At 37.4% G+C, this 13,277-nt stretch overlaps 1 protein-coding gene across 1 annotated transcript in view; it reads right to left on the bottom strand.

Annotated features, from left to right (window-relative positions):
• LOC126975791 (rabankyrin-5) overlaps positions 1-13,277 on the bottom strand; it is a 105,594-nt gene that overhangs the window by 25,556 nt on the left and 66,761 nt on the right. Inside the window, exons 6-9 of the mRNA XM_050823831.1 lie at positions 5,893-6,119; positions 3,325-3,468; positions 2,029-2,398; positions 335-519 (exon numbers count right to left, since the gene is read on the bottom strand). Coding sequence (XP_050679788.1) covers positions 335-519; positions 2,029-2,398; positions 3,325-3,468; positions 5,893-6,119 — 926 coding nt within the window. The remainder of the gene's footprint in view (positions 1-334; positions 520-2,028; positions 2,399-3,324; positions 3,469-5,892; positions 6,120-13,277) is intronic.

Below are 13,277 nucleotides of genomic sequence, written 5' to 3'. Positions count from 1 at the left end.
AACCAACTGAGCTAACCGTTCGAGTAACGTATCGTCATAAAATCTTGTATGCTTTGTTGAACTCTCGTCTTGTCACTCGAACGGTTAGTTCAGTTGGAGAGACCCCAACAGCATACCGGGACCACATAATGAATGTCGGCAAAAGAAATCTATGGAACGAAAGAAAAAGAGTATATGTGGCGAAGGAAGTGAAGGAGATGAGAGACATTAGGTTGGCTTTCTTTAGCCGTGTTATTAATATTTTGATAAGTTCTAAGACCATCGGATATTTGTTTTAACTTTATATAAATATTGATTTTTTTATAACAGAATATTATTAAAACATGGACAATACCTATACACCGTGTCGTCGTGGTCTCCATACGCAGTCTGCACGTTGGGCCGCGCCCCGCGCTCCAGTAGGGCTGCTACGAGCTTGGCTAGACCGTTAGCGCACGCCAAGTGCAGGGCTGTCACGCCCGCCTCGTTGGTGTGGTTCAAGTCAGTGGTAAGATGTGAAACGAGAAACACGGCTGACTCCTGCATACAAAAACATAAATACTGATTTTTTATACAGAATATAATATGAAAATCACTTCTACGTGTCGCTGGGCTTCTTTGCACATGATGCCGGCTAGATTATGAGTACCACAACGGCGCCTATTTCTGCCGTAAAGCAGTGTCTGTGTTTCGGTCTGAAGGGCGCCGTAGGTAATGAAATGACTGGGTAAATGAGATTTAACATCTTATTCCTCAAGGTGACGATCGCAGTTGCAGTGGCGCTCAAAATTTTTGGGTTTTTAAAGAATCCTGAGCTGCACCGCATTGTAATGGGCAGGGCGTATCAATTACCATCATCTGAACTTCCTACTCGTATTTTCTCTTATTAACATAAAAAAAAGTATATTCTAATCTATGGTTGGTACCGAAGTAGTCACTTGTTAATAATTCGGGGTTCATTGAAGGTGATTGAAATTGAATCATGGCCGTTGTTTGTTGTCCATTCTTGTTAGTTTACAAGAACAAACGTAATTTTTACAACGGTGACTGTAACAATCTCTGGTTCTTGTATGAGAAATGTAAAATCCGTATAAACTAATCTGACATCTTAAAAAAACCCACACTACAAATACAAATGAAAGAAGAATTAAACGATTAAAACGCGTGTAATTATTGTAACTGTGTTTTTAAATTAGATTTTGCGTTAAAGATATATTTTTAATATTAATCCAGTTAATCTGACGTTTCGAGACCTTTTCAGATCACATTTCAGGGGGACTCTCCCCCTATGTAACGTAAAAACAGTTACAACTACACGCGTTTTTAACCTTTAATTTTTTTTAAATTGTGTAACACTCGCGTTGGTCAAAGAAAATACTATGTAAAAAATATGTTCTTATTTATAGCGGCCAGGCCCAAATCGCTCGCAAAAAAAATCTTAATATTATTACCATAATTATTCACTTCTATTTGTCCAAATATATATTTTCTCTGTCTTTTTCTTTTATAATACTACATTACCTAAAGCTAGTTTTAAAATCGCTATTATTGTTGTATTTTCATAGATATTGATTTATGCTAAACATGCTGAGTACACACCCTCGTGGAGTTGCAGCCTATCTTGTATTTAGCTGATAGTTTTATTGTTTATTATGTATTTGTTGTAATTCTGTTGTGTGTACCCATACTCTCCTTTGTCCTCCTTTTTCATAAAGAATGTCTCACACTGAAGCAGGTCTACAATTAGAGGTCTACAATAGTGCAGTGAAACATCAAATTGTAGATTTTAGTTCTCAAAATATAAACTAATTTTCCACCTCCTTTTATATTTCTTTGCAAAGATAATAATATACCTACCTACTTACTTTTTTATTTCATCATGGTCACCCTACACTAGAAACACTTGGTATGACAACAAGCCATATGTGTTACGTATAAACGAGTAAGCTGTTTTACACCACGGAGCTGTTTTGTTAAATAACTAATGGTTATATAAATCAGCTGATTGGGCAATCCATCCGTGTCACAATATTATTAAACAAAAATCACCTCAAACCATCCTTGAATCAAAATATGTAGTAAGCTATCTCCGGAGCCCGAGTACACAGGATTGGGCTGACATCCCTTCTCCAGCAACTTGGCCGCGAAACCTCTCTCCACGATGCTTTCCGGCTTGCCCTCCACAGGATCTTCAGTGAAAGCACCCTTGTTAGTGACAGGCGTATCGAACGGGTTGGATCCGTTCATGACAAGTGTTTCGCTTGACGATATGGAGGCGCGTCGGTCGTCGACCAGGGCGTAGTACAGCGGCGGATGCTCATCAGAAAATGTGCGCAGGTTCGGATCAAGGTTGGGCTGTTTTAGCAGAAGATCGAATATTCTTTGATTTCGTGCGATCACGGCTTGGTGGAGCGGCGTGCTGGAAGCAAAAACGTTAATTGAATTGAAACTTCTTTATCGATATATGAGAGAAATTTCATAGTTAATCGTCACGATTTTCAGGTACGCGCCATTTTGTTTTTTTAAATCAAAGATGGCCGCCGCGCAAAATTATGATCTCAACATTATGGATATCGTATCCGAGGTTCTTGAGGGTGCTGAAAACGAAATTGGCATCATTTTTTTCATAAAGAACTCTCATGAGGTATTTTATGATTAAATTACTTTTTGTTTACTCACAAAAATAAGTAGAAACGTTCACTATTATATCACTATAACTCGAAATGGTTTCTTGCCATTTCCTCTCATAAAAGCTGTTTCTATAGCTATACGTTTTAATTAATCTGATATTGAAACAAAACATTGCCCTTGGTCTTGATTGTGTGGACCAATAATGTGTCACATTACGCAGGGATTTCCACTTGGATCGTTATGGAATAGACGGAGAACCAAGGAGACGGATCATCTGATGTTACGTGACCGTCGCCACGCCACCCACATTATTCTACAGAACGAAAAGAATCACAGGAGCGTTGCCAGCGTTTTTAAAAGTTTACCTGCTTTTATTTAACGCACCTATATTCTGGAATTATCGCGCAAGGAAGCTCATTTCATAGTTCGGTTGCAGGTGGGTGAAAGTTACCTTGAAAGTGACTAAATTCTCCATGGACACAAAGTATGTAGGTCCATTCATAGATTCGTGGCCAAACAGATGAAACGCCTGCACTAAAACCAATGGTAGCCATTTCGAATAGAATTATTTTTATTTAATACTGAGACTGATAAATAAATACATAGTAATAATGCTGTCTGTATGGAACCAATGATTCATTTTTAATCCCATTTTTATCCACACGAATGTTGTGATAAAAATGGGTTTGTGGGATATTATTAGAGTATACTGACTATCCCTTCCTGTTCTGCTTGTTGATGTCAGCGCCCTTCTGCACGACGACCTCAGCTATCTCCAGCAGCTGCTGCATGGTCTCTGGGTCGCAGGAGCTCGCGGTGAGCCCGCCCAACAGGTGCAGCACTGTGTCGCCCTCCTCTCTACAAACACACGGAATATTAAGGGCCTTCCTCCAAACAGTTTATATTTGCCTATTTCTCATTATGTGGTCTGCTAACATATCTGTTTTTTTATTTATCATATTTTTTATATGTATTGTCTATAACAATATAACGAATGCCGGAGGAGATAATATTTTGTTATGCTAGACTTCTATTGTACTGTATTTCTAAGACTTTACAAGGATTTTTTTACTTAATTGATTAATTAATTAACTGGGAGGAAACTCTGCGTCCTAGCTTAACAGTCGATGAGACAGTAGATGCTTTCTATGACATACATACATCCAGGGACGTGCATATCATATAGGCAATTAGGCAGTGCGGACCTCGTTATAAACCGAAATAAATATAGCACTAGTGTTAAAGTTGGTTAAGTTTAATTTGGTTCCGCTATTTTATTACCAAACTTCTATTGAACACCCATTCATATAATTTTTTTGCTAGATACTATATACCTACTATATGCAATCTTTGCACATTCCAAAGCTCAACTACGACTAGTTAGATCCACAGTGCCTACCTTGCTAGAAAACCAATGCACGCATCTGCATACATCCATCATCAATAAGAATGTTCCAGTGACTACAAAAGATCGGAGTAATTTGCCATTTTGGTTAAGTAGATCGTGGAGAGTTTGAAGCAAAGGGCAAAGGTATCATTGATTTAAAATGTATGGCAACCCTATGGATCAGTTCATATAAAGGTTATTCCGCGAGAGATGTAACAATATTTTAACGGCTACAATGTAGTGCCGCTCAGGATCCTTGAAAACACTAGAACCTGGGGGTCACTGCGATAGCAGCCATCACATTGAAACATAAGATGTTATGTCTCATTAGCCCAGTAATTTCTCTAGTTACGGCGGCCTTCAAACAGATAAATGAAGAGTGCATATTACTGATTGACGGCAGAAAAAGCTACCCCGGCATCTCATATACATAGGACCGATCCAGTTGCTTAATATAAAAAGTGACAACGAAAAGAGACCTAATTTTCCGACTTACTAATGTCTTACTTATAGTGCAACAATATTGAGGTTTCATATCTCAATTATAGACTCAATGCGTGTGAACGAAATGGTTTTTAACATATACGGAACGGGAAGCACACGGCTGAATGAGAATGCATAAATAATCAAATTGGTTATTGGTTAACAAAGCATTTATAATGTTTGGAAGGTAAGGAAAACTATCCGCTCGGTAAAATCATAAGTATTTCGTCTCTTTTATGCACATTTATGATGACAGTGACAAAACACACTTGATCACAGAATATAATAAAATTCAATTTTTTTATTATAATAAGGCAGGAGGTTCAGCTGATGGTAATTGATATGCCTTGACCATTACAATGCAGTGCCGCTCATGATTCTTGAAAAATCCAATATTCTGAGCGGCACTATAATAGCGCTCGTCACCTTGAGACATAAGATGTCAAGTCTCATTTGCCCAGTAATTTCACTAGCTACGGCGCCCTTCAGACCGAAACACAGTAATGTTTACACAATACTGCTTCACGGCAGAAATAGGCGCCGTTGTGGTACCCATAATCTAGCCGGCATCCTGTACAAAGGAGCCTCCCACTGGTGAAGTGTTGTTATCTTAATAAATAAAATTATTAGTAACATGAAAAGAATTAGTATTTATTAGTTATTACGTATTTAATTAGGTTATTAGTGGCATGAGGAAACTAAAACGTTTCAAAACAAATCAACCTTGACCTCGCACGGAACTTATAGTAAGTTGCGTGTTACTACAGTTATTCCGTATTGAATCTGTAAGTAGGTTTCGGTAATGATTATTTGTAGCAACGACGTTTTATATGCATAATATTACCTGTATACGAAAATATATGATCAGGAAAACTGTTTACATTTTATCAGAGACCACCACCAAAATATTAGAAGCCAATATGAATGAATGAATGAAAACTTTATTAATAACAAACACAAACCACACAGAATAATACAACTAAGAAAGACTTAGAGGTAAAAAAATAATAATTAAAGATTTATACTTCGCATAAAAATATACAAATGATAATAAATAATAAATATGACGGCTGATTATGTTTCTTCTCTCTCAGACGACCATTTGTTTCTGAAGCCCTGGTATTTATTATTTAACATCAAAAATGATTCTTGACTAATAAATTAAAAAAATGACTGTGACTCGCACTGTTTAGTTTAGTAAGTATATTCCTACGTAGGTAGGTATAGTAACCTACAGTAACTACATTGTAATGGGCAGGGCGTATCAATTACCATCAACTGAACGTCCTGCTCGTCTCCTCACTTACTTTCATAAGAAAAAAAAAAGTAAGGCGAATTTATAGGATATATTATATAGAATGTTTTTGTCTAATAGACGAAAACCTTGCGTGTAGTTGTAATAAATGAATTACTTGGTTGCCAGACTAGGATCCGCGCCATTCTCTACCAAAAACTTGGCCGAGAAAGAGTCCCTGGCGTCGACAGCTCTGTGAAGCAGGGTTCTGCCCCTGGGTCCCCGTGCGTCAGGGTCGGCACAGTGCTGCAGCAGAGTCGTGGCGATAGAGGCGCAACGCCCGCGCAGGGCCAGCTCCAGGGGGAGCTCGCCCCGAGACGACATGGCGTTCACTATATCTGTCAGCTGAAAAAAAAACATGATTTTTTTAAGTCAGTTTAGACAAACTGTGGAATAACAGACTAATATAAAAATACGGTAAAAAAATAATGTTTAGTTTGAAAACGATTTTTTTTTGACAATAATGGACGAGACGAGCAGGGCGTACTAGCTAATGATATTTAATACGTTCTGCCCATTACAATGCAATACGGCTAAGGATCCTTGGAAAACCCAAATATTCTGAGCGGCACCATAATTGCGCTGGTCTCGTTGAGACTTAAGATGTTAAGTCTCGCTTGCCCTGTAATTTCACTAGCCCTTCAGACCGAAACGCAATAATGCTTACACATTACTGCTTCACGGGAGATAAAGGCGCCATTGTGGTACCCATAATCTAGCTGGCATCCTGTGCAAGGGAGGTTCTGGTAAAGGCCCTTAGTATGCCTTGGGAATGGAACTTCCTTATTCTTTTAATGCCCCGAAGAAGCACTGGACAATTATTGATATAGCTTCTCGAAGAGTGTTGGAATATTGGACGTAGTATTATGACTTGTCAATATTCTACTATATATAATGTCCTTATTTCAAGACACAATTACCTAGTGATTTTTGGCAATATGGCTCTACAACTTTTGAGTAGTATCGAAAGCTAAATTATATAAATACTTTAGATTACATAGATAGTATTTCAGGTTGGTCGCAAACAATAAAGTAACATAATAATAAAATATACTTAATATATTTTTATTTTGGTAAGATACCGAATTTCAATTATTAGCTGGTTTGGAGTCACCGATTGCAATATAGATTCAAGTTGCGTTTTGGTCAAAGGCCCGGTGCCGAAATCGAAAACGTCACGATATCCCATGCCCCAGTTGTTCGCAACGAATTACAAAATTAAACCCACTGCCAATATAAAATATATCGCGTGACGGTAAGGCAAGTTATCTACCTCGACCTACGCTAAACTGTAGTAGCTTACGTGTAATATTCAATTCACTTACGGCCGTTCCCAATATTCAGTCTATCTCTTACTTGAGATAAAAATCGTAACTATCGTTGACTTTTCTGTGCCAATAAACTTATCGACAGTAACTCACCTTACTCGTGCACGCTGCCTGTCAATGGGACGACGTATAGCTTACCAGCGATGTAAAGTTTGTATGGAAATTGCAATTCACGCGTCCCAATCAATATAAGGCGATAAGAATGACTTATCGGGTATATTGGGACAGCTTCAGATTATTGACAGCTAATTCCTGACAGTAGAAGGTAGTAATTTATCTCTATCTGTAGATAGTATATTGGGAACGGCCGTAAAGCTACTATTAGGTAATCTGTATTAAATTTAATTAATTTACTAAAATATTTTAGATACCACTACAAGCACATGTAGTAAGTAAGAATGTGTGATTTTGTATACTTGTGGTCAAACAAGATGGTTTACCGTTTAGGTGTAAAATTATGCAAATTTGTAAGATCTAAGAATATTATTATCGTGGATAAACTGAACACTAAAGTAGATCAAGAGGATAAACAATTGAGAAGAAATGTACAAGAAGTACGACCCGAAAGAACAGGTCATAACCAAAACGAAGTACCGTATCTATTATTATTAGTATCTATTACTCTTCTGGGACATACAAGACTATATAAATCTATAAAGGCCTTGTACTTATGCAAATAACCACAGCGAACGGTCTCCAATCTCTTTTATTCCCCATACAGACAATATTTTTTTTCTTTCTTTCATTAGCTTTCTATTGCTACCGCGCGTTATGTGTGGACCTGGCATAATATTTATGTATTTACCTAAGTTAAAAGTAAATAGTTTTATTTGTAATTTTTTTTGTTCGAGTTACCCAATCGCTTAGCTAGCGGTGAACTCGAGCCTTATCTCTATAGTTGCACAACAATTAAGTAATCGACGAAACAATGATGTGAATAAGGCAACGGAAGTAGGTAACACCTTGTCATTCAACAACGGTGCGCATTTAAAATTTCAGTATTTTTTCAATGTGATAGTGGGAGGGAGGACCCACGAGCGTACAGGTCACCGAGTGATACGTGATTACCGCCTCCCATCCTTTCTCGCAACACCAGAGGAATCACCAGAAGCGTTGCAACATCTTTTCGATTGGCGAACAGGTTTTTAAGGTTAACTTATATCGTCCTGGTAACATTGTGCAAGGAAATTATTTCCATTTCCATATTTTGGCTGCGCGAGGTACGATGTGAGAAATTGAAACGAAGACTCTGAACGAACGCCAGACATCATACTGGTCAAGATGATCATTAAGCCATTTGTTCAGTTAGTCGATGTAAATGGCAAACGGTCTTCGGGTAAACCTGTGGAAATAGGTGTTCCACAGGGTTCTATTCTCGGTCCTTTCTTGTTTCTTATATATATTAACGATCTACCGTTTGTTGTAGATGATAGCCATGAGATTGTATTGTTTGCTGATGATACTTCACTTATTTTTAAAGTGAAGCGACGTGCGGATATTGATGACGAGGTAAACAATGCACTCTCAAAAAAACAAAGTGTTTACGGTTCATTACACCAAACACAGCGGAGGTACAAGGTAGTATAAGAAATGACATCAAAAAGAATTCTAAAGGAATCAATTTTGAGAAAATAAATGCCTTTTATGCCTTTTAAGCATAAGCAGGAGTACAGTCAACTTAAAACGGCTGTGGTAGTGGTGGACGGCGCTTACGTAGGAGTGGACTCGCCTTATGTTGCAAAAGTCAACTTGTTATCTTACTTATCAAATCCATAATTATCTTAATTTAATGAGAGTCGCGAGAACAAGGGTCACGAAGCTAGCTAGAGTTCGGGGAGTCAACATCTCCTGAGAATGCGTCGTTTAGATGCCATACATGTGGTTAAAAGATACCATATAGATATTTATCAAGAGTGACTACCCGTATGATATAATGAAGACTATTAGGAACGTCATGTTTTAAATAAGAGTCAAATATATTTTCATACATAATTTTGCCTACATGAAAATTGATATACATAAGTAATACATATTTAAATACACTTATTTTGAGCAATTTATTTTTTAAATTGCATATAAATTTCCTGGTTCAATTCAAATATTTGTTTGTGTGTCGTTATGAATTATAACGTCACATATATGATGGTGCAAGGCCAGTAACACGGTCAGGGTCATCGTGGTTGTCCATTGTTATGGGCGTTGATCAGGACGGCAAGTAAAACACACGGAATCATTACTAGCAACAAACGTTACAATCGTAATGGAAGGTACTGTAGCGTGTGGGTCCCTCACACGCGGTATCGTTTCATAATAAAACCATTTAATACTTTCTAATTCAATGTATTCATTTTATAACTAAATACATCTTATATTATATTTTACTAGCTGACCCAGCAAACATTGTATTGCCGATATTAAAATAGCGATACAAAAGTAACTGTTGATCGTAGATGGGTGAAAATTTGAAGTTGCATGTATTTTTTAATGCTGACTCATAATCAAGCAAATTTAAAAAATCTCTAATCTGACTTATTCGATTATGTTCTCATTCGCCTCAATATTCAAACTTTTAATCATTTATTCTTCAACTTTAGCTTGACGGCCAACCATAGAACAATGAGTTCTTATATGCGGATAAGAACTCCTTGTTACAGTACCCTTTACAAAGCCTTATGATTGTAATACGAACGTGGTGTTCCCGGGATGTGCGTGCGACACAACCGCCTCGCTCGATAGTTCTTCCCTGACTGCCTACTCTGCGCTCACTAGGCGCCCGATCTCAACCGCACTCGCACCGCATGCCGATTACACTCGAGCCAAGACGAGTAGCGAAACATCTTCGTACTTCGACATCGCAGGCATTTCATTGTTTACTGTCCACATTGTTTGGCAATTTTTTTAAATGATGTTTTATGGTTTTTAGTATTTTTATTATTATATTATATAGCGATTTTCATCGCTATGTAATAATGGGAGAAAAATAAAAAACTTGTTCACATATTCCCTATTAGGTATTGTGATGTGACGGTATTATCAAGTCATTGAACTATTTGCTTGAGCCGTCACTTATTGTCGTAATAACATAAAAACAAACGAATCATAACACCTACAACCAAAGTGCGCCCAACGCAGACGTTAAACGAAGCTAAAATAAAAATTACGAATGCCAAACTGCGCATGTTTTGCCCGTGCCGATCGCAATACGCGAGGAATTATAATCAAATACTTTCCCAATGACATAACCAGAAACAATGCCACACATTAAACATGCGGAATTTTAATTACGTTTCGATTATTAATTAAATAATAGAGCAAAGGTTAATCGTAAGTGGATTGCGATAGTGCAATCTCACTAGCACTGGAAAATGAAAACCTTTATAAGTGGGTTACTTCATATAGTTTTTTTGCTAGGGTAAAAAATCCTCATTTGGATAATTAACGTTATTCCTAACGGCCGTTGCCAATATTCAGTCTATCTCTTACTTGAGATAAGAAACGTAACTACCTTTGACTTTTCTGTCCCCTGTCTGTACACGCTGTCTGTCAATGGGACGACGTATAGCTTACCAGCGATAAAAGTTTGTATGGAAATTTCAATTCACGCGTCCCATTATAGATAAGAATGACTTATCGGGTATATTGGGACAACTTCAGATTATTGACAGCTAATTACTGACAGTAGTAGTAGAAGGTAGTAATTTATCTCTATCTGTAGATAGTATATTGGGAACGGCCGTATATGGCCGTCAATTGTCAGTGGGTCTGTTAAATTTTGTGAAAAAAACATTTTTGTATTGTTTTTACTACTCGTGATGGCTAATGCTCTCCAATCAAAACCAATCATCTAGTAACATTCTATAATCTTAGTTTGTTGCCATCTGTAATTAGAGAGATAATAAATTACAAAGTATTAATACAAGTCTTACTTAAAAGCTAGTTAACACTTTGCCTGAACTAGGTAAACCTGTGTTTCAGGCGTAAACAGTTTATATTAAAACTAAATAATCACAAAAAAGAGAAACTTAATAAAGTAAAAAGGTATAAATTAATCTACAGGCTAAGTATATAAGTAAACAATGTCTTCAAAGTAATGACTATTACTAATACAAATAAAATATAGATAATGAATAAACGCGCGTGACCTCATAGCAAGTGATCACCGCGTCCCGAAATATCTTGGAACCCCAAAGAAATCACAAGAGCATTTTCAGCCTTTTAAATGGGTAATTAGATACATGTTTTATTAAGGCTCCGATCCGTACCTGATAATCCGCCTAAGAAAGAAAGTTCCTACCAGTGGGAGGCTCCTTTGCACAGGATGCCGGTTAGTTTATGGGTACCACAACGGCGCCTATTTCTGCCGTGAAGCAGTAATATATAAACATTTCTGTGCTTCGGTCTGAAGGGCGCCGTAGCTAGTGAAATTACTGGGCAAATGAGACTTAACATCTTATGTCTCATGGTGACGAGCGCAATTTTAGTGCCGCTTAGAATTTTTGGGTTTTTCAAGAATCCTGAGCGGCACTGCATTGTAATGGGCAGGGCGTATCAAGTACCAGCAGCTGAACGTCCTGCTCGTCTCGTCCCTTATTTTCATAAAAAAAGACCGCATTGCAGTGGAAGGCTGCACATCCAGGTGGTGGGAATTATATTTGAGATTTTGACTTGTCGTAATAATCAAGTCATTCAACTGTCGGAACACTCAGATATGATCATGACTCAACTTCAACATCAACTTCATGGATGGAAAAAAGAAATGTACGATACAAATTAAACATCAGACAGTCAGTCTGATGCAGCGCCAGAATAACAGGATAAATCTTTCAAGGACGATTATTTTTTTTAGGGTAGAGGAGGACAAACGAGCGTACGAGTCATCTGATGTTATGTGATCACCGCCGCCCACATTCTCTTGCAACACCAGAAGAATCACAGAATATTCTACGCAGTATAGTTGTGGAGAAAAATTTATATGAGATGCGTAAATAGTAAATTACACATGCAAGACCCCCACGACGCACGGCGCGTTAGATAATTGATAAATTGCTGCTCTCCCGGTCGGCACAGCGCAGTCACTCTAAACTCATAGTGTCTTTTTTATGATTAGTGCATTTATACAACAAAATATAATAATATAAAAGGCTGAAACTGTAAATATAGATACAAAAGAGTGGCAATGAGTTTCTTGCCACTTCTTGTCATTAAGGCTCAACTCTTCCGAAGTAGTGGTAAAATTTTTGACATATTTTATAAGTGTCATTTTGACCTAAATGACACTTATAAAATATGCAAATATATATAAACAAAATTAAGTACAAATTCGATATACAGAAAATTGAAATAATGACTGTGCCTCGGATTCTGATAAAGATAATCACGAAACTATTGTTCATTGAGCTAAAGAGCTAGATAAATATCTCCAGAGTTACGTTCATAACTGTTTCAAAAGCAAAAGCAAAAATAAAATTAAAACCGCTAATTTTGTTATAAAATTAATATCACTAAATAATATTGGGTTGCATCATACCCTAAGGTGAAAACCCGCAAACTTTTGGACTAGAAAGCCACTCGGTTGGAAACGGTGGCTTGTTTCCCATCTGTCGAATTTCACTTTTCCAATAATAATACCTTACACAACTCGAAAATATGTCAGAAGGTGTTTCATTTTACTGTAACATTCTGCTGAAGTGTGAGGCCATTGGATACTTGGTTTCGCCGGACCCGAGCTTAGAGCAACACCTTCAAATTATGATTTAAATCGAGTGGCTGTGCAAGTATCACTATCGGCCGTTCCCAACATTAAGTCTATCTCTTACTTGAGATAAAAATCGTAACTATCGTTGACTTTTCTGTTCAAATAAACTTATCGAAGGTAACTCACCTTATTCGTACACGCTGTCTGTCAATTTGACGACGTTTAGCTTACCAGCTATAGAAGTTTGTATGGAAATTGCAATTCACGCGCCCCAATATAAGGCGATAAGAATGACTTATCGGGTATAGTGGAAGGCTTCAGATTATTGACAACTAATTACTGACGGTAAAAAGAAGTACTTTATCTCTATCTGTAGATAGTATATTGGGAACGGTTGTAAGAGGTGTGTCAAATGGCCTTGGTTATAAGCTTCACTGTGATTTAATAATACAGAATACCAGCGGCATAGCTAAGAAAACA

The sequence above is a fragment of the Leptidea sinapis genome, chromosome 37 (genome assembly GCF_905404315.1).
Source record: "Leptidea sinapis chromosome 37, ilLepSina1.1, whole genome shotgun sequence".
Classification (NCBI taxonomy): Eukaryota; Metazoa; Arthropoda; class Insecta; order Lepidoptera; family Pieridae; genus Leptidea; species Leptidea sinapis.
The sequence above is the reverse complement of the archived record's forward strand: the minus strand, read 5'-3'. Positions and strand labels throughout refer to the sequence as shown.